At 36.6% G+C, this 22,963-nt stretch overlaps 1 protein-coding gene across 1 annotated transcript; it reads right to left on the minus strand.

Moving 5' to 3' along the window:
* Window positions 1-6,456: 6,456 nt before the first annotated feature.
* LOC108239706 (muscle M-line assembly protein unc-89-like) lies at window positions 6,457-22,828 on the minus strand. Its single transcript, XM_017422602.3, has 12 exons — window positions 22,466-22,828; window positions 18,219-18,509; window positions 17,505-17,768; window positions 17,177-17,275; window positions 16,843-16,902; window positions 16,586-16,681; window positions 16,094-16,132; window positions 15,388-15,573; window positions 13,710-13,778; window positions 12,732-12,884; window positions 10,326-10,901; window positions 6,457-8,272 (listed from the first exon to the last, which is right to left on the minus strand). Exons 1-12 carry the CDS (start codon window positions 22,512-22,514, stop codon window positions 7,674-7,676), a joined length of 2,481 nt encoding a protein of 826 aa, XP_017278091.1. The 5' UTR covers window positions 22,515-22,828; the 3' UTR covers window positions 6,457-7,673.
* Between the last annotated feature and the right edge of the window lie 135 nt (window positions 22,829-22,963).

A 22,963-nucleotide genomic window follows, 5' to 3' on the forward strand; every position in this document is an offset into this window, starting at 1 on the left:
CCTGCTCCAACACACCTGATTCAGTGGTTAAATTACCTCTTCGTGTTCTGCAGAAGCCTGTTAATCACCCATTGATTCAAATCAAGTGTGTTGGAGCAGAGAAACAAGAAAAACATGCAGGATAGTGGCCCTCCAGGACCAGGATTGGAGACCACTGCAAACGAAGATCATTCAAAAGAGAGCAACAGGTAACATAGTTGGTCTTAATTTTTCCCCAGATCCCCTCACCCCACTTCTAAAGACTGCAATGATTGCTTTAAACACATAATTCTGTCCCATTATTAACAGAAGAACTGAGTAATAATAATCGTAATTAAACCATATTTGAATAAAGCGAAAGCCTCATCACTGCCTACTTGTGAATCTGTCCCTTATTCTGGTGAAGTCATTACGATTTCTTATCACACTCCAAAGATGATAGGCAACAAGGAGCCATGGGAAACGTTACTGACAGCTGAGGGCAGACCCAAGAAGGCAAAGAAAGAGGACCAGGGAGGGAGATCAGTGATAACGTGATCTGATGACATAGCTGTGAGAGCTTTTCCCCTTTGGTGGTCCCACCATGGACCCACTCACAGCTGAAGACAGTGAATTTAGTTTGGCTTTAATCTTCCCATCAGGCGATACAAAGCAGGCGATGTGCTGCGAGTGTTTTCCATTTTGCCTCTGGAGAATTGTGTCAGGTTGCGCAAGTGCACAAGCACAGATACGTCAGCATGGCAAGCTGACAGGCAGCTTGTTTAAATAAAGAACACACAAAAAAAGCTTATCACTGCGCAACCTGACTGCTGAGAATAGCTTTTACAGAAACACATGACAACTGCAAACACAAACAAAGTTATTCCCTCTGCGGGGTCTTAGAGACTGTCTGTCCGTGGTGCTGAAGGGACGCCGCTCGAGGTTTTTCTTTCCTTTCCTCGGTTACAGAATAGTTTGAAAATGTGTTTTCCATGAGAAGTCAAGAGTGTTCAACAGCTTGGGTTGGGCTTATCTTTGACAAATGGCATCATGTGGTGCTGGCTGTTTGGAACAAAAGAGTGTGAAAGCAGATGAAAGCGAATCGTGCTCGGTACAAGAAAGTACTGCGTGTAAATCAGTATTTTTTTTTTATGTTTGAATAGATGCCCTTGATCTGAAAGAGCTGTTTTATTATTAAAATAAGCTGACCTTTTTTGCTACGTTCCATCATCATAATTTTGCTTTTTAGAAAAAGATGAATTCCTTTTTAACTGTAGATCTGTGTCTCACAAAAACACAAATCTACTTGTGAAAACAAAGAAAAAACCTTGTGGGGAGCTGGTTAGTATTAAATCCTTGGTATAGATTTTATAATCTAAATTAGTTTTTAGCTTTAAATTGCAGACCTTGGTGAGCAGTTTCACTAAGATGGTGGTCAGGAAACAGGGTTCCAAGAAGAAATCTGTCATTAAAAACAAATCAAATGATTATAAAACTCCTCTGTAAAGGTTCCTTTGAACCCAAAGTGAGCAAAAGATGTTGGCTGATCCCAGTCAGCTGTGTCTGAAATGTGGAGCAAGCACAAACAAACTGAAGAAGTCCTTATAAGAAATTTAAAGGTAGACCGAAAAAGATGCCAGGATGGAAAACTGAAGGAAAAGAAATGGAAACAAAAAGACAAGAACAGAAGTCAATGTTTGTGACCAAATAAGGCTATTATTAAAACACAAAAACAAAAGAAAACGAGGTTTCGAAGAAGCTAAAGAGAAGCAGTCGTCGACTGTTGGTGAATGGATGATTAATGACGAATCATTAATCTGCACTGAACAACCGAGTGATAGTGAAACTTTTGTTTGGGTCAGGTCCAGTGAAACATGCACAGATAAGTCTTTGATAAAATGTTTCTTGGCTCATTTTATCATTCAAAAGTAGGTTTTCTGAGGATGAAGTCATATTTCAGGATGATAATGTATCTTGACACAGAGCAAAGAGTGTTAAAATATTTCTTCAGGAAAAACACAGAAACTCAGTGACATCACTAGCAAAGGATTTCAATACAGCAGAAGATTTATGGTGGAAATTAAAAAAAAAAAGAATGCTCCGTGACAAGGCTCCGTCCTGCAAATCTATTCAGTCAAATGCTGTGCAAAAAAAAAAAACAGAACCTGATGGATGAAGGTTATTATTTATCTTCAAAAGATAGATCCAATCTTTCAAAGTGGGTCTCTGTGCAAAAGTTATGAACAGTCTTACCTGTCGCGGATAGCTTGTTAATTGGTTTGAAGACGTTTGGAGAAATAGAGTTTAAATCTGACCCAACTGATGAGCTAATAACTAGTCAGACCCACGCCAAGATCAGCATGGATAACTTCAACCTCAAAACTTTTCAAGCAGGTCATGTGAAAGCTATAATGTTATAAACATTTACATCACTGTCAGTTTTGCTTTACAGGATTATTTTCATAGAACTTGAATGCTGTTCTGCAAGAACATATATGCCCAAAATATGTTTATTTAAGTGAAATAAGGCCATTTCCATATGTTTTTAAACTGATGACACAGCACACAGCAAGCATAAGGAGTCAGCAATGTGTGGCTTCGGCATGTAAACAGTACAGAGTGATGAGTAGCACTTAGCAAGATGGCGGCTACAAATCTCACCTAGCATCGTCAGTAGCAATTCCAGTGTATTTTTTATTTCAGTTATGTCAACTTTAAATGAGCTCTGTTTAATGCTGAACTCTGTGCACATGCTGTTTAGGTCAAATGCATATTTAGGATCCAGTTTCTGGTTTTACAGCACAGAGATGAAAGCTGCCTCCAAAGTAAAACCTCTAAAACAAAGCATAAAGAAAACCTCTCAATAATCCAAACCATCAAGTACAAGGTGTTTACCTACTGACTTAAGTAGTGATGTTTCATAAATAAGTAACTGCCATGATATATGACTAAAGGCGTGTCCAGACAAAAAAAAGTAACCAAGCTTAAAAATCTTGCCAGGCCACGAGGAGAGATTAAATAGCTTTAAGCTGTCCCAGTGTGGAGGAATGTATATCAGAGTCACGCAAACATGGCTGCCATTTTCCTCACCTCCATTCAGCCTGAAGCTCTAATAACCTGTTTTTACTGTGGTCACCAAGTATGAGCCTGACAGCAGTGATGTGTTACTCAAACACTACAGCAGATCCTCCCATTAAGTTTGATTAAACTACAGCTGAGTAAATCTCTATGATCTGATTTTCCTTAACTTTTATTTATTTAAATCCCAACAAAATCCGGACACTAAATCATAGAATTATTTCTGACAAATGAGATCATATTTAAGTCAGAGAGGATACAAATAACCTTCACTTCTCATTTTATCTGTCCCATTTGGAGCACTTTAGGTGTATATAAGTAGTATATTAGTGAGTGTTTCCACTGTGTTGGCTACTGCGATGGGTGTAATAATCGTTCTGCCTTGGGCGTGCTTGAATTTTACATGATGACCAAATGTTAGCAGAAAAAAGTAAACGCATAGAGGCTTAGTTAGGCCCGAGTGCTCCCATAAACAGCATTACCCAAGAGGTGAACCTTTAATAAAGTCTAATAATAATAACAACAAACAACACTTCGTCATTAATTCTCGGAATAAAGGTCCAAAGACAAATCATGTTTTTATAGAGATGGGAAAAGAAAGGATATTATTTCAACATAATATCTTAACCACATTTAACAACACAGCCACATCATTATAGTGGCGCCCAGGTTGCACTGTCCCAGTAAAGAATGGCCTAGAAAAAGCCAAGAACTTTTATTGAGCGGATATTAATTGATTTGTCCTGACCTACCCAGACCTGGCCTCCCTGGGCTTAGCTTCCTCAGCGGAGCAGTGCCAAGGCTCTGTCCTAACTCTGCATAAAATAAATGAGAAGCTGTGGGGCTATAGTCTCCAAAGCCAGAGGATATTGTTCGATTTCACGTCAGCCCTCCAGGAGGCAATTTAAACAACCCAGCATGCTAATAAGCCTGGTATAAAAAGCAGTCCTGGAGGGCAGCCCATTCTTCTTTTAACCCTCTCTGTTCGACTGCAATAAGGCCAAAGGGAAATAAACAATCTCAAGACGCATAACTCTGTCTGAATCTGAGGGAAGATCACACTCTGGTGTAATGAAACTGTATAACAATGTGTGTCCTAAAGTGACATCCTGATGGGTAATAACAAACGGTCACTGATGAAAAAACAAAACAAACAAAAAAAAACAGTTAGGGACATAAAAAGGAGTCCAATTTGAACAAAATTTGATAGGGATGCAAATCAGCATGGATATGTAAATGATTCAATTTGCAAAAAGCTGGCAGCAGTAGTGGTGGTGGTCATGAGCGGAGGGATAGTGTTATCAGGCAGTTGCTGGACATTCAGCTAAATTAGTGCATACAAGTCATCAGACACAGAGGATGTTTTGTAGATGTAGACAGTATTCTCAGCACCTGATGGACTTGGACAGGGGGTTGTGAGTGTGTATGTGTGTATGAGGCCGGGTTGTTGTATTCAGCAATAGCACTGGTATGGGAGGCGTACAGATATCCCAGTGGACCAGTGTTGGATGGAACTAGTGGGCACCTTAGGGTACCCACGCAGAAGTTCAAGTCACTCGGGTTAGACAACATTAAAAGAGGATCACCTTAAAAAAACAAGACATCTGTGCCTGCCATTCAGACACAGCTACTGGATTCTTTACAATGCCTTGTGTCTTCCTGCAACTAGTATTAGCCGAACTACGGGTTCACCATCACATACAGAGGCTGTCATTAACACCAAAACAACAAGCCGACGTTCAGCCACAAGTCTATGCATGTCTACGGACTCACTGTGTCACGTTAAGGTCGTCACATGGCCAGCCAGATCCCCTGATTTTTGTACAATCAAACATGTTTGGGATCAGTTTAGATACCAACTCCAACCCAGCGTCAATCTGCTGGATCTCGGGAAGTTACAGCAGCTGTGGGCCTACCTGCTGCAGAAGAGGACACAAAGACTGTTTGACGCTATTCTGCAACAAACTGCCGCTCGTAGGAATTCGTGATACCATCGGCGCGCCCGTACTGACAACCATCTATATGCTCTGATATCGCAGTCGCCTCAGTACAGTCACATGACCTTCCAACATGTGCAGTTTCATATCATTTGAGTGCTCAACTTTGTTGCCAAACTTGGAAGCTCTGATTGCCACAAACACATCAGCAACTCAACTGTACCTGCAAAGACAGAGCCCCCACCCCCACAAATAACTCAATGCTCCAATAAAGCAGTGGTATTTGTTGTGGCCGCCGAAATACGATAGCGTTCATTCAGTGGTTGTGCCTTGAACCCACAGGCCAGGTGGTAGCGGATCACAGACTTCTCAGTGACTCAGGGGCTGAACTAATCATGCACGCCTCCCTCACACGGCCCGACCAGTGCCCTTCCAAATCTACACCAGCTTGTCATCCAGCAGAAGGTGAACATACATTTCATGCATTCATTTCACTGAGCCATTTTAGTATTTTTTTCCAAATGGGAGCCCATTTTCTTCTCATCAAACTTACCTTTAAGTAAGCAGGCCAAGAACCTTGACTCATTTATAAGATGTGATAGAGCTGATTTATTGTTTCATTTTAGCATGCTAAATATCTGCCCGAACATATCTGAGTAATATCCTGGATGGCACATTCCTTCATAATGCACTTATGCAACACTTAATCAACTCACAGCTTGATAACTCAAAGCAATATCACATATCTGTGTGTTCTAGACTTAGAAAAATGTTCTGCAATTAATTTCCTCTAATGACACATTTTAATATTGTATTCTTAACATCTTTTTAATCAAGCTGGCCTTCATGGAAATTATCTTCTTTCAACCATCTTACAGTAAGGGTCTTAAAAATAAATCAAAATTAAATCAACCAGTGGCAAGAGAGTAAGGTTGGCCAACACTGCCCCCTAGTGAATCAAAACTAACGCTACACCTTCACCTCATCCTCACAAGTCTACTTCTGTGCATGTCGCAGGTTCTTTACATGAATTTTAAAGCTGTCAAACAATTTGTTGTTCTTAATGTTGCCTTTAATCCAGTGCAAGTTTATAGAATTATATTTTATAAACAGGATACATGAAGTTCTCCTTTGTCGTCTTTGGTTTTCTTGCTCTTGTTTTTGAGACAAATGAATTTAAAAGCAGTGGCCTTCAAAATAAGTTCTCCTTCACTGTAGCAGTTATTTGTTAAAGCAATTTCAAAGCACAGAGTAATTTTCCATTCACACTAAGTGGAAAACTGCATGTCTTTACTTTGTCATTTCGAAGTTATTCGAAAAATCACCAAAAAAAGCAAACTGAAAACGTGATTTTGACGTAGCAGGAACAAATCCCTTGAAATTGGAGAAACTTTTATCTGATAAACTCTTTATATCATGTTCTTCAAAAATCTTCATATGTTTAATTATAATTAACAAGACTGGACTCAAAAACTCAAAAACACTTGTTCTCAGATTTTATTCTCAAATGAAAAATTTTAATTTCCATTTTTTTCTGCAGATTAGTAGATTTAAAGTAGGGACAATGTGTTATTATAATTGAAAATCTTTTATTAGAACATCAAATGACAAGTATTTACATAATTTCTGTGGTGACTTCCACACATTGCTGTTAAAGTTTGAACAGTTTTAAGATGTGGCAGTTTCACTCATAAAATCATCATAAAAACATAAAAAGGTCTTTGTAAAATATGCAGCGGTGAAAAACAAGTAGTTGTAATACAATAATTACACTTTAAAACTCACAGAACATATGAATATGTTTGTGTTCATTCAACTTATTTACAAAACATTTCAGTGCAATTCTAAGCAAAATAACTAATAACAGATCGTATTAGGTGATTGGAGACACTTGCATAATCTTATCTTAACAAAGCAGTGTTAAAAAAAACTGCAGCTGAAAAAGACACCACGGTTCTTTGAAAGTCAGCTTTAGTACAGTGACATTAACCATTACATGGATATTTAACATATTACTTCATTTTAACATTTCACAAAACATTTCCAAAGATCATAACTATCTGTTTTTATATTGTATTTATTGCCTATTACCAAAATAATAGCATTACTGATGTTACTAAATAGCTTAAGTTTAGTCATATGTCACAATTTCAAATTGATCAAATTGTTTGTACTCTAAAAACAAAAGATAAAACATTTAATTGTGTACAGTAGAAGTGAACATGTAAGAAAAAAATCAAGTGAAACTTCAAAAAGGGAGCTTTAAAGAGATCCTCACAGAGCCAAATGTATGAAAAGGCAACACTTATCCTGAGTTTAACTTGCAGCATCTTCAAAACCGTTTATAACTTGGGTAACTCTGCTGTATTATAAGCTGCAGCTGGTAATAATATTTTTTAATAAAAAAATATATTGTCTTTACAAAAAGGAAGACAGGTCACAGAGATAGGTGGACCACCCATATGTTATTTCAGCTGAGTGTGAAATATTTCACTTAGACTGTCTCAGAGTGAAACTCCTGTCATTCTTTTAAACTCAGTCTTTGAAGGTTTGCCTTCAACTCATCCTCTCTATTATCTGACTTATTTTATATTTTCCTTTCTTCAGTTACCATGTAGCATGAAGGCCTATTCAACAGTTTCACTTCTGCTTCTTTTCCTTCTCACTAAAGCATTTATTTCATGTTTTTTATCTCCTGGGTTAAGATTGATCCTCATTTTTACCTTCAGTGGTTTCATCTTCATCTCCCTTTTCTAGGCTGGTCTCTGGGTGACTGCTGGGCCCGGTCTTCTTCTGGTCTTCTTGATCAGTCTTTGCAGAATCAGATTCCTCTCCAGAAGCTACAGTGTCACTGTTGTCTGGGTTTGATATCGTGGAGCTCTGAGGATCCTTAGAGTTGTTGACTTGAGGACCTAGTTCTTTGTCATCCACACCATCTGGTTTTTGGCTGTTTTCAGGAGCTTGCTTGTCGTTTTCTTGTGTGGTCTCCTCTCCCTGGTTAGTTTCTGGGACTGGAGGTTGTTGCTCATGTGCTGATTCTGAATCAGTCGGTTTAGGAGAGTTGGTGGGCGACTTTTTGCTCTTCTCTTCTAAACCTGACAAGTTAGATTTTTTGCTGTTTTTCTCCACAGGCTCTTTAGCAACCTGATCTGAGCTGTTGTCCTCTTTGTCTTCATCCCTTGAAGGCTCATTTGGACGTTCTCGGCTAGAACCTTTGCGTGGTGGGGGGAACCCGTAGGGACCAGTTGACTCTGAGACATCAATTTCAGGCTTTGTAACCTTGCCCTTTTTCTCTGAACCTGAAACAAACAGCAAAAGAGCTCATCTTAAATTCTTCTTCTTGGAATTTACAAATATGCAAAATGTTTTAGAGCAAATCTAAAGTTTCACTGCATGAAAGGTTAAAAGTAAAAAAAAGCTGCTTCCAAACAAATCAACAGGCTGCATTAAAGTTAATCAGTTTCAGCTTCTCTTCCTGGTTGCGACGTGTGTTTGTGTAAATACAGTTTAATCTGTCAAAACTAAGAAATGTTAGCCATTCCAGATAAGCCACTGCTGGTTCAGTGTTTTTCTGTTTTTGGTAAGAACATCATGAAGAAATAAAAATAAAAGTGCTCAAGAAAAAAAAAAAATTAAATAAAACCTCTCATTGCGTTCCTTTTGTGTAAAATAATGACAGTTTTAAATAAGTACTTTACAGTGCAGAAACATGAAACAGAAAGACAAAACTAACACCAAAACACCTAACTTGCTAAACAAGCAGACTAAACTAAATAATCAGGAAAGATAGAGGAAGTCATTTTGTTGTTTCAATTGATAATTACAAATTAAAGTTACTCTGCCAGTGCAAAGGTTTGAGGTGAAAATGTGTGATGATGAGATGAGCAGCATGGTCTGCTTTCAGGTCATTTCATGTTAGATATTTAAATTTAAGTTAACATCTCTTTTTTTGAAGAAGACCAAAAAGCTTTTAGCTTTTGGCTTCCACCTTAAATGATTGCATTTTTTCTTAAATTGTTTTTACCAATATTTAAAAACCTTTTCAGTTGCAAAGCGATGTGTTCGTACTGCAAAATGCCTCAAACATACAAACATATCAGCCAGCCTAAAAAGAATATACATGAATATGATGGTTTTAGCTATAAAGAGGTAAAGTTCAGACAGGAAATGGACTTTGGTGGCTCTCCGTGTGATAAATTATTTCAGTAATATAAATTATTTTGCAACCATTGCCAATAAACATTAACATGAAATGAGTTAGCTGAACTCATTACATGACATTTCAGTGTAATTATAAACAAAATAACTAATAACAAATCATATTAGGTGATTGCAAAACACTTTCAAAGTGGGATTTAGTTTATAGGTTAACAGTAAATATCTTACCTGTTGTAGACAGATCTGAATGACTTCAGTTTGGAGAAATTACTTTGATTCTGAACGGATTGATGAGCTAATGGCTAGTCTGAGTGCGACTTGGACCAAAATATGTTGTTGTTTTAAAACAACTTAAAATTATCACAACAGTTTAAGCAAACACTATTTTCTAAACCTTCCCAATGCTATTATTTTTCACTACACCTTTTCACAAAACCCAATTTTAAAGATCATAACTGTCCCTTTAAATATTTCATTTATTGCCTATTACCAAAATAATAAAATTACTGATGCTACAATATAGCTTACATTTAGTCAAAAGTCACAATTTAAAATTGATGAAATTAGTTTGATGAATAATTAGATAAAGCACTTCTTTTGATGAATTACAGTTGATGTACTGCTGTACTCTTTCACCTATTTATAGTCTTTAAAAACAAAAGATAAAACATTTAATTGTCTACATTAGAAGTGAACATGTAAGAAAGAAATACTTCAAGTGAAACTTCAAAAAGGGAGCTATAAAGAGATCCTTACAGACTCAAATGTATGAAAAGGCAACACTTATCCTGAGTTTAACTTGCAGCATTTTTTAAACTGTTTATAACTTGGGTAACTCTGCTGTATTATAAGCTGCAGCTGGTAATAATATCTTTTAATAAAATATATAATGCCTCTTTCCAAAAAGGAAGACAGGTCACAGAGATAGGTGGACCACCCATATGTTATTTCAGCTGAGTGTGAAATATTTCACTTAGACTGTGTCAGACTGAAACTCCCGCCATTCTTTTAAACTCAGTCTTTGCCTTCAACTCATCCTCTCTATTATCTGACTTATTTTATATTTTCCTTTCTTCAGTTACCATGTAGCATGAAGGCCTATTCAACAGTTTCACTTCTGCTTCTTTTCCTTCTCACTAAAGCATTTATTTCATGTTTTTTATCTCCTGGGTTAAGATTGATCCTCATTTTTACCTTCAGTGGTTTCATCTTCATCTCCCTTTTCTAGGCTGGTCTCTGGGTGACTGCTGGGCCCGGTCTTCTTCTGGTCTTCTTGATCAGTCTTTGCAGAATCAGATTCCTCTCCAGAAGCTACAGTGTCACTGTTGTCTGGGTTTGATATCGTGGAGCTCTGAGGATCCTTAGAGTTGTTGACTTGAGGACCTAGTTCTTTGTCATCCACACCATCTGGTTTTTGGCTGTTTTCAGGAGCTTGCTTGTCGTTTTCTTGTGTGGTCTCCTCTCCCTGGTTAGTTTCTGGGACTGGAGGTTGTTGCTCATGTGCTGATTCTGAATCAGTCGGTTTAGGAGAGTTGGTGGGCGACTTTTTGCTCTTCTCTTCTAAACCTGACAAGTTAGATTTTTTGCTGTTTTTCTCCACAGGCTCTTTAGCAACCTGATCTGAGCTGTTGTCCTCTTTGTCTTCATCCCTTGAAGGCTCATTTGGACGTTCTCGGCTAGAACCTTTGCGTGGTGGGGGGAACCCGTAGGGACCAGTTGACTCTGAGACATCAATTTCAGGCTTTGTAACCTTGCCCTTTTTCTCTGAACCTGAAACAAACAGCAAAAGAGCTCATCTTAAATTCTTCTTCTTGGAATTTACAAATATGCAAAATGTTTTAGAGCAAATCTAAAGTTTCACTGCATGAAAGGTTAAAAGTAAAAAAAAGCAGCTTCCAAACAAATCAACAGGCTGCATTAAAGTTAATCAGTTTCAGCTTCTCTTCCTGGTTGCGACGTGTGTTTGTGTAAATACAGTTTAATCTGTCAAAACTAAGAAATGTTAGCCATTCCAGATAAGCCACTGCTGGTTCAGTGTTTTTCTGTTTTTGGTAAGAACATCATGAAGAAATAAAAATGAAAATGCTCAAGAAAAAAAAAATTAAAGTAAAACTTCCCATTGCATTCATTTTGTGTTAAACAATGACAGTTTTAAATAATTGCTTTACATGAAACAGACAGACAAAACTAACACCAAAACACCTAACTTACTAAACAAGGAGACTAAACTAAATAATCAGGAAAGATAGAGGAAGTCATTTTGCAGTTTCAATTGAAAATAACAAATTTAAGTTACTCTGCCAATGCAAAGGTTTGAGGTGAAAATGTGTGATGATGAGATGAGCAGCATGGTGTGATTTCAGGTCATTTCATGTTAGATATTTAAATTTAAGTTAACGTGTCTCAGCTTTTGAGGAAGACAAAAAAGTTTTAGCTTTTGGCTTCCACTTAAATGATTGCATTCATCATTAAAGTGTTTTTACTGATATTTAAAAATATATTCATTCACAGTCTTCATATTGCAAAATGCCTAAAAGGAAAAAGTGAACATATCAGCCAGCCTAAAAACATACATGCGTTTGATGCTTTTAGCTATTAAGAGGTAAAGTTTAGACAAGAAACAGACTTTGGTGAATCTTCTTGTGATAAGTTTTTTCAGTAATAAAAATTATCTTCCAACCTTTGCCAGTAAAAGACTGTAATGAGTAAACACTGGAGTCTGGCTGGGATTGAACTTTAGGACTCTATGAGATGATAAGAGCTCTTTCTGCCTCTGTTAAGACAGATGAAATCAAAGACTAAAGTCCACAAAAGGTATTTCTATGTGAACTTGATTATCTACAGTACTTCACTGTTAACTAATTTGTGAAGTCACATTCAGATACTGTGAAGATTGAACGACCCTAAGAGAGAATAACTTTGATAAGACTGGGAAAAAATAAATGGATAAACACAGCAGTTACCACAACAGAAACTCAGTGAAAGCTGAACTGTATCCAGAAATAAAGAGCTGACAGACAGTGAGGTCAGCTGTGCTACAGGAATCAGGAGAACCTCAACTCTTACTAACTCCATCCACAAAAACAAAACACGTGAGAGTTTAAAGACTTGAAACACAACTAACCACTCGATGACTCACTTAAACCATCCAAAAACAGTTTCTACCGACTGTTAGAGCTCCACCCAAACACTCACAGACACAAAGTCAAAGCTACACTCTTCTATAAACTATAAAGATAAGAGCTCACTAAGAAAACCCAACAGAGAACACAGATTATAAAATTCATTCAATGAAACACTATTTAATTAAAAATATTTTTTTAAATTAAATCCTGCATGGAGTTAAAATGCTGGTATCAAGTGTCCTATTTTTGACCACAAAGACATTTTAGTTATAAAAATAGTACTCTAAAAGATTTTTTTCTTTGAAGTGAAATCAATGCATCTCAAATTTGGAGAGGAAGAGAAGAAAACCAGAAGCAAATCTGTACATTCTATATGTTTTTTTTTAATGAAATTATTTGATAACTACAGAAACTCTAACCCTAACATGATGCTCAGCAGCAGAAGATAAGTATGTTTCAGCTGATGTGTACTCACTCTGATTGTCTGACTCTTCTGTCTTCTCAGGATCAGATTCTTTCTTCTGCATCTCCTCTGAGAGCTGGTTTTCATTAAGTCCTGCACTGAATGTTTTAACAAGGGGTGTTTTTTCAGGTACAGCAGGAGGGGGGCTTTTGATTTTGTTCTTCTCTACATGTGAAACAGAAAAAAAGAGCGCAGTAAGACACTGAGCTATACCGACAATATCATGGGGAATGAATGAAATCAAACCATGAAGGTAAAGTATTGTTTCACGTTGACAAGTGGTCAAATTACTGATCGGAAAACATCTTTAATCCTTTGACTGAAATGTTAAAGTGGCTATTAAGAGGGTAAGATGAGCACTTTGGACAGGAGAGATTTGATTTAATCATTTTCAGCCCTTTAGGTTTTTGAGACTAAAAGATAAATAAAAACAATCTAATGGAACTTACATGTATGACAAACAAAGATAAAAAGCAACATTTTACTCAACTTTGTGCTTTTTTCTTTTTTTGTTTTTCTGGTAGAGTGTTTGAATGGGACTGTGTGAACTGGAATAAAATGAATTTAACTGACCGGTAGGGAAATAGAATTTAATAAAATTTATTATCTGTATCTTCCTTAAAGAAGATGTTTGTTGGGAACTGTTATATAAACTTCTAATGAAACAGATCACTAAACTTGTGCTGATTATAAACAAGTTTAAATTTAATATCTCTTTTCTGATTTGATTATAGTTCACAGTATTAGCTAATTCATACCCAAAACATGCCTTTATAACATTTAAGAAGTTTTAAAAGTGACTTATTTTACCTCTTAACATATGTGTATTTACATTTTGCTTTCTATGTCAAACTGTACATTGTAAAAAATATTTTTAAATCTAGTTAGCACAGCTTATTCTCCAGACCTGGCTGCTTAACATCAGTAAAAGATTGTGTTTTAGTTTTCTAAAACACAATCACTCGTCTTCATCAGCAGGTTCTGTGTTACCTGGAGGAAGATCATGACAACGAGGAGGCTTTTCAGGTGCAGGCGAAGTAGTTCCATCCACCTCTACACCTAAAATAAGAAAAAAAGAAAAAAGCAGTTAAAAATAAAACTATGACCACTCTCATGGCTTTCAATTTGACTGTATTCTGGGACCCTGTGTGATTTTAACAACTACCTTTTTGATGAATATATTTGTATAAATGTAGTAATTTCAATTCTATTTATTATTTAGTATTTTCAGTGTCTTTTAAAACTACAAAAAACTATTTTGATTTTAGCCTCACACTTGGAAAAAATCCATTTAACAAGGAGATCGTTATTTAAAGTATGTAAGAATTATTGCCTATTAATAGGATCATTCAAAACTATTATTTTGTTTCTGCTGTCAGGGCTCTGGATTCAATACAGTTTAGCTGAAACTTGTACAGTATAACTTCTTTTTTTAATCATGCAGGTTGCAGACAAAACTACCTATTTCTTTGTTCATATATTTGTACACAGCCACAAATATTTCCAGTCCAGTGTCCTCGAGCCCCTAAAGGACATCATCAAAAAAATCACAGCAATTGCATAGAGGTTGTCAAAATTAGATTTGCTTGTGGAAAATAAAAAAAAATAAAATAAAAATCACAGCACACTCAGTGGATTTCAAAGGCATGTGAGAAGGATGTGCATCAGACACACAGAGGACTTAGTTGTTGCCTGGGCATGTGCATGTGGGTGATGTGGAATTTGACAAACTAATTAATTAAACAACATGATGTATCTGACAGACTGATTCCTTCTCAACACAGAGACTGAATCCAAAAACAAACCTACAAGTTCTACAAACTAAACAGTCTGATGATACTGAGGCTCCACATTTATGCATGAATGTGGGCACCAGTTTCCTCCACATGACCGTCCTTCAGGAGAAAACTGAAGTCCAGCTCGGATGTTGAACCCTTTCTTTGTGATGTGGAATCACTCAGAGGAGAAGTTGAGACTGCTTACATTTAAGTTACCTCATTTAAGTTACCTTTGTAAAGTGGAACTTTCAGGTTCCACTTTACAAAGGTTTTGGGTCGTGTAAAAACAGCCGTTTTTACTGCTGTTGAACTCAGACTGGGCAAACAAGCATTTCCAGGTTTGTTTTTAATTCAGCACAATGCATCCGTCACACATTGCCTCAGGTAAAACAAAAAGTCTATAACAGGCTGTCACAAGCCTCACATGTAGTTCCTGACCTGAACACACCCAGTCGTTTAAAGGACAGACTTTTTCATGCTATTATTTTGGAGGGAGAAAGGGGGATGCAATAGTTTTCTAAATACCCACATAGAAAAACTTGCTTTTCTTTCAGATTGATTTTGTTTCAGATTTTGCCACTAGGGTGGCACAAACACACATTTCACAGAAACAAAAAAATCTGACAAACCAGCCTCCTACTGTCCTGTCATAACTCTGTGGGATTACATACAGTCATTACTTGTTAAAGAAATGCTGAAAAAGCTAAAGAAAAGAAAATGTGGGTGTTGAGGTTAGGAAGACACCTCCTCTGTTGTGTAAATAAGTTGTTTTAGTCCTAAAATGTATATTTTAAATATACTGTGTGACATTATCAGAAAATAAGTGGAAACCTACTTTGAAGAGGGCAGTTCTGTAAAAAATTAATACATTTCAGCTTGTGTTTACTCACCTTGTTTGTTCAACAAGGAACCATTTGTCTTCTCAGAGTCTTGAAGCTCCGAGAGGTCTTCAGGAGCTTCTGTCCACTCGTCTTCATCGGCTCGTTCTGCATCATCTGAAGAACGATCCGGTGATCGAGGAGGTTTTTCAGGTGCAGGGGAAGAAACTGAAGTGCTCAGGTCTTGGTTTTTGTTCCCTGAATATAAACAGTAAAGGAAAAAGTATTTGAATCAAATTTATCAAATCTAACACACATTAAAATGTTTGCTCCCAGCTTTACATTTGGGATTTGCTCTTATTTCATACAGGAGACTGTTACTGAACATCAACTGGTGATGAATAAGATCTTGATTTGCCGTATATAAATAAAAAGACTTATTTTTCTTTCGGCTGTTCCCTTTTCAGGGGTCGCCACAGCGAGTCGTCCTCCTCTATCTAATGTCCTCTGTCCTCACTCCAACTACCTCCATGTCCTCTCTAACTGCATCCATATGTCTCCTCTTTGTCTTTTTCCTGGCAGCTACATCTCTAACATCCTTCTACCAATATACCCACTGTCCCTCTGCACATGTCCAACTATGGCCTCTCTAACTCTATCTCCTAGTCGTATAAATAAAAAAGCCAATTCATTTAAAAAAAAACAAAAACATGTAGCATTTCTGAAAGGACTACATATCAGCGTAGGGTATAATCAATACATCTAATGAGAAGATTACCTGTAGATAAACGCTGCTTCAGCTCGTTTGTGACTTGATCTGTAAAATGTTACAACCAGCAAAATTAATTCATCATCATGTTTACCAGATGAAATGTTAGAGTAATTTTTTTGCCATTTTATTTTGCTTTGTAAAATAAATACATAAACGAAAAGGTTGGAATTAAACAAAGATTGCTAATAAATATAGTTTTAAAAAAATAAAAACTGAAGATTCCTGAAACATTTTTTTAATCTTCATGTATTTTATTAAGACACATCTATTTTTGCTGTCATATGAATTATTTCTGTACAAAATTATGTTTTTCTGCTACTTCAACTTTTAGCCATTTACTTGAAGACTGTCTTATTGAGAACAGTAGTTTCATAATGAAATAATTCCTCTATTTGTTTGATAAAAAGCAGTTTTTGTCACTGCTGTAGCTCAGAAACACATCTGACAGTAAGCCATTTATAAAATAAATCAGAGGGTGTAACGGTTTGTGAACTTTACCGTTTTGTTTAGAGATTTTGTTGAGCGGCTGCTTTGAAGGCACAGTGGGCATTCGGCTCAAGAGTACCTCTCTTTCCTCATCACCACCTTCCATCCCTGAAACATCATGAAACACAATAAAGAGAATCTTGTTAGAACAAACTTAACATTTACAAAGATGATTTTAACAGTTTGATTAAACAAACATCGGTGTGTAATGTTAAAATCTCTCAATCTCTCTCTCTCTCGATTTCTACAGGAGAAATTCAGCAACATACCTTCTCTGGATTCAGGAGGTGCCTGTTCTATGTCACGTGTCTTCTCACGTGTTCTATGAACTGGAATAAACAACATAATTTAGATTTCTACAGTTTACTCAATAATTGCAAGTTTATTGAATATTATTTTGTATAAATAGCTTTGAAGGGTACAAATGCCAAAATGACTGGTCTTTAAAGAACAAAAAACAACTTCTTTCTCTTTAATGTTGCTCATACCTTTAAGAAAAAAAGGACTTTGGTGAATCTTTGTCATGTCTGGATCAAATAAGTCAGATCCCGATTAAATGTTTAATCTATTATTTAAGTAAAAGTGGTATTTTTGTGACTTTACCTTTGCAGCACAGGTAGAGCCCAACTAGGAGCAAAATCAGGAATAGAAAGGAAACACAAAGGCCAACAACAATCAGTGGTATGTTATCACTGGTTTCATCTGCAAAGAAACAAAAATGAAAGATTTTATCAGCCAACACTTCACCAATACATGTGTTAAAGATAATATAAATGTTTCAACCTAATGAGAAACCTGGAATTCAAAGGCTTTAAATCACCTTAAACAGACGATCACTTCTTTAATTATTACTGGTTGTGTAAAATGAGACACACCTTTCACTCATCACTTGTCTGAGTTTTATGCACCAAGTGTCTAAGTCACATCTTACCAACATAGCACTCCTTGGCGTTGAATGTTGCAGACTCTTTAGTGAGTGGGTTGCTCACAGTGCAGCTGTACACTTGATCGTCATGTTCCTCCCCAAGAGGTATTATCAACTTCGGACCGACCTGCTCTTTTGGACTCCATTTGAACTCCAAGACCAGAGACTGCCTGGATTCTGCAGAGCAAGTCAACGTGGCCTGGTGTCCCAATTCATCTGAGCCGTTTCCTTTAATTCTCTCACAGGATATGGTAGGTTTGGCTACTTTGTCTGAGGAAATACATAAAGACAAATATGTGAAGGTAATACCAGGACAAGAAATTATTCTCATTTTTAATGTGGATTATTTGCTGCAATTGTTCAATAACGCAATTCCAGGATAACAGCAAGAAAAGAAGATATTACAAAAAAGAAATGATCTATAAACAACTCTAAAGAAACTATTTTATATAACAAAAAAAACGAATCTTTTTAGGACAACTCTGAAAATGTTTTAGGTTGTAAATAACTACTTAACAATTTATGTGACAGTTTTGGCTGTGAACTCTTCACTGTTTATACATCATCTCTGAACAACAAAGCTAAAAGTGTGTACAATAACTATCAAATGACTCAATACTTCATATTAGCAGTTGCAGCTGGATCACTGACAACCTCTGTCTAAAGGATGAAGATACCAGTGCTGATTGTTAGAAAGAAAAAGTAAATGTGAAAACTTACCGAGGACTTCCAGATTATATTTGAAGCGCTGCAGTTTTTTGTTAGAAAATGTTTCCAACTCATACAGTCCACTGTCTTCAAACCTGATGCCACTAATAGTCAGATCCCCTGTATGCCAGTTAAGATCGACCCTGCCTTCAAATGAGCCATACTGAGATTCCTCTTTGCCATTAAACTCAACCACTTTGTTCCCTTCATGCTTCCACAGAATTTCATCCGGGATAGTTGTGATGCCCGTTTTGAAGGTAACTTCATTCCCAAGGACGACATATTTTGTTGTTTCTCCTGCACCTGGACACAAGACAGAAAAGTAAAAAAGCATGTGAAGCAGAATAACAACTAACAATGACTCCAACTCAGTGTGCAAACTGCCTTTACGAGGATGAAACTTACTGCTGAACAAACACATGTTCAATCCATGCTATGAAAACTCAACCCTGAGTGCAGAAGATGAATTGATGCGTTCTGTTTAACGCAAATCTGATGCATCCACCACATCCTAATAAAAGCTTTTTAAAGAATTGTGTCATTTTCTCTCACTGGCTATCTTATGCTTAACAAAGAATTACAAATTTTCAGCTAAATGTAATGTTTAGTGATAAAAGATGAAGGCTTATTCAGGCACTTTTAAAATTTGTGTCTAGAAAAGCTTTGACATCGTTGGATGACAGTGATGAAGCACGATCTTGTACGGACATCATAATATGCTGAGCATGGCTTTCCAAACCACAACTTGAAGAAAATATCTTCAAGCATCCTTTTAATTAGGTGATTTTTGGTCTATATTCATTCCAAATGCATTCAATTATTCATCCTAAATGACAACAAAATCAACTTCATGGAGCCAATCTTAGCTCTACATTCAGCGCCTTTTTTCATGGTCATACCTCTGAACCATCGACCTTAAGAAAGATGGATGAAGCATCTTTGCCTTCTCCTGTTCTTCAAAACTGTAGCCAAAATGTCTGTTTTTTTAGGGGCTGCCTTGTATTTTTGAAGTCACAGTCTGCGCACTAGGATGCCTACACGCTCCCAACTCACGAATAATCATATTGTCAATCACAGTGCAACACAACGCTTGTCCTTAAGCCTCAAATAACTAATTGAAATTAAACATTTAAAATCAAATGCATATTTGAGATTACATCAGCAAGGTAAAAGCTACGTGAATCAAGAAAAAAAAAACATGCATTTTATTTTTTAGTCTGTCCCGTTAGTTTACATGAACTTTACTAAAAACTGTAGTACAGCCAGCTCAGGGGGCGCTCTTCCTTTGTGGCTTCAACTTCTGGCTTCTGGTCCTGTCTCTAGTTATAATATAATCATATCAGCTAGCAGCAGAGTCTCTGGAGGTGATTTCGCCCCCATAATAAAATGATGCTCTACACACTTAACTATTGCACTTACAGTGAATCCAGGTAAGTTTCATGGTTTGGAATATGGCGGCACTGCAGGATGAAGCGTTTATCTTAGATATTTTGCAGTCTTTTGCAGGTAACTTCCACTTTACACTGCCTTTGAGTGTTTATATGAAAACTCTGGTGACTAAATAAAATGTTATATCTAAATAAGGGAATGGTGTTTAACCCTGTTTCTCAATAATTTGGGTAAATGAAGACTTTGAAGTGTGTCTGAAGGGCATTCTTACAGATATCTCATTAAAACTGAAATTTGATTATTATTTTCAAATATTTTACAAGAGATCTTGTTGATTGATGTCTTGATGATTATGTGCAATGTCAATTGTTTAAAGATTTAAAACAAATCATCTGAAAATAATAAAACAAAATAGGAATAACTGACTACATATTAGCTCAGTTTACTTGTACAGACTATTAAAATCCAGTACAGCCATGATGGTAATCAACCTGAGCGAAAGTGAAAATACGTACTTTAGTCTGAGCTAGAATGAACTCTGTCTGATTAAGGAGTGGCCTCACCGGCACCGCTCACAATATAGTAACAAAAACTGGCAAAATAATCTTTTAGACAAAGCTTTTAATCAGTTGACAACTATTCTGTCAATCAGTTCAGTGTTATTCGTTAAGTAATGTTTCCAAGTATTCTCTTGTTCAGCTTTTTTTACTTTAAAGAATTAATTTCTACTGTTTCATAAACAAACAACAAAAACTGGATGTATTGTACACAATCCTCCCTTTGTTGACATTCCTCTTCAAACTAAACAGGTAATTATTTTATTACCCAATAACAGTTGTGCTTTGAGATGTCAATGTGTTCAGTTTAAAAATGGCAGGAGGAGTTGTACTGAGAGGACAGACTAAAAGTGAAACAGAAATCAACACAACGTCAGAAAGACTGTTCTCAAACTAAAACTGTAGGCACAGCACTCACTGGGAGGAGGTTAGAGGTCATGAATATGTCACACTCCAGGGCCCGAGTGATTCTAAAGTTCAACAAGGATTTTTCACGAGGGACCACATATGTGGAAAGCCTGGAGGTCTTTTAGCCAAAATGCTGTTTAACATTTTTATTACTGCATTTCACTGTCGAACAAAGACATAATGACATGTTTGTCAATATTTATAAGTGGCTCACATCTGTATAACGTTTGTTCATGTTCAAATACTGAGAAATATGGTTCAAAAACGCAAAGACGATCCTGGCACAAAGACTACTCAGAGTCAGAGTTCACAACATTGACGATACATTAAAAAAAAATTTGTCCTATCATCTCCATCTATACGTTGGTGACTCTTAAATGTCTTTGCAGCCAGTTTGATCAAAATGTGGCATGAAATAATAACTTTGAAACAAATAATTAGGCGTGCTGCTGGTTTTCTAGCTGGAAAATACAAAGACATCTCTAAATGCCTAGTTTGGGTCCAGTTGGCGCATACGAGTAAGTGGATAGTAAATCTGATGAGCTTCCTGAAGGCAGTTCGTTCTATTGATGGCCAGATGAAGCTGTGTGAAGTAATGAAAATTTGCAGCCAATTGTGTTTAAAATTGCTTAATTTCTGGAGGTTTCTAATGATCAGCATCAAAAGTTTGAGACAAATAATGAAGATATGAATTTACAGTCAAAATTCCTACAATTATTTAATGTTTAAATTGGTTTCTAAGATGTTGGAACAAGACAAATATAGGTTTTAATCTTTTAATAAATTTTAAGTTGGTAGAAATGTAGATGTGCAATTGTAAGAATGGACACACGCACACAAAAATAAATACATAATATTGTGTGTGTATATTTTGGTGTTTGTCTATAATTTCTCCTCCCTTGTTGACATGAAATTTAAGACTTTCTGAAATTGTTTTGACTCATTTATGTTGTGTTGTACCCTCACCAGGGCATCAGCTGTTTGTGTTGTGTTGCTCTGGTTTTTTTAATTTCTTTAATTATTCATTTAACTTTCAAGTTTTTGTCAACCTTTTATAAGACGACAGCACAAAAGGGTGGAAAAAGTCAAACATTAACAAATTTGTTTCCATTAAAGGCTCCTCGGCCTAAAATTTTAGTGGGGCTGACGTTCATTTCGTGAATCAATAACCACACAAATGTTACATTTTATGTCACTTATGTCTGTGTTCTGTCGGCTCCAAGTTGTCTCATAAAACTTATCTTGCTGTGTATCATTTTGCTCTGTATGCATTTCAACTATTTAGACAATTTGACATGTTTTGTCGTCACTCATTCTGAGTCAAAGACAACTAAAAGACAGAGTGAAGTTAAACAGCAGCATATTTTCTGTCTGTAACTATTTAGATCAGCCACAGGTGGATCTTATTTATCTAATCATTATCTTAGTGATCAAACTCTGTGGCTTCTTACAGGCGTGTCTGCTGTAGGTCAGTGGTTAGTGGTGCTGTGGATTAGTAATCTCTATCTACAGGTGAGAGCTTTACTAAAAGGGTTATATATATATATACAGCCAGATTCCGTTCTTTAGTTTTATTTTTAGAATTAATTTACAGATGTGTTTCCACCACTTACCTTTGAAAACCTCATGTATTATTGCAGAAATATTACATCAAATAAAAAGAGAAATCCAATCCAGAGAGCACCTGTCTGTCTGTTTCATTTTACTCAGTTAAAATTAAAAATCCTCCCGTTTCAGGTGGAGGTGGAGGTGGGAGGAGTACCTACTCCGTGTCATTTACTCCTGACAGTTTTCAGAAGACACAACCTTGAGACTAAAATGTTGACAACTTTGTGCACAAAATACATAAATACACAAAATGAATATTATACATATAGAGAGAGACTCCATAAGAAAATCACTTACCCTGACAGGAGGCAAAGGCACAGAGGAAAAAGAAAAATCGTAGAAACATTTCGGAAACACGGTGATTTCAACGTAGAGTCGCCGCCGTCGACCCAGCATGGACTTTCACTTTGCTCCGTCAGGAGGAGTTTCTGACCGCAGGGACTCCGGGGGATCAAACCACCGACAGAACCGTCAAATAAAAAACATTTTCTCTAAAATAAGCCCGACCCGACTTTTAAATAACCGTCTGAGTGAGTCCCAACTTGAGTTTAAACAGGAAAAGCTAGCGGACACCTGCCAAAATGCCTCGAAGAGTTTCGCTTGTAACACCGTCACGCACCTGAGATACACCTGAGCTTCCGGTCCCTGAACCCTTTCTCAATAAAAGCCGGCGGGGCTTCACACTTTTTATTTGACAATGAAACATAAGCATGTCTCTTCTAAAGCTGCATAAATAGTATGCCTCTTTTAACAAAGCTGTCTTGTATAAACAGATTTTATCCACTTCTTTGTTTT

Source organism: Kryptolebias marmoratus, linkage group LG6, assembly GCF_001649575.2.
Source record: "Kryptolebias marmoratus isolate JLee-2015 linkage group LG6, ASM164957v2, whole genome shotgun sequence".
In the NCBI taxonomy this organism is placed as follows: Eukaryota; Metazoa; Chordata; class Actinopteri; order Cyprinodontiformes; family Rivulidae; genus Kryptolebias; species Kryptolebias marmoratus.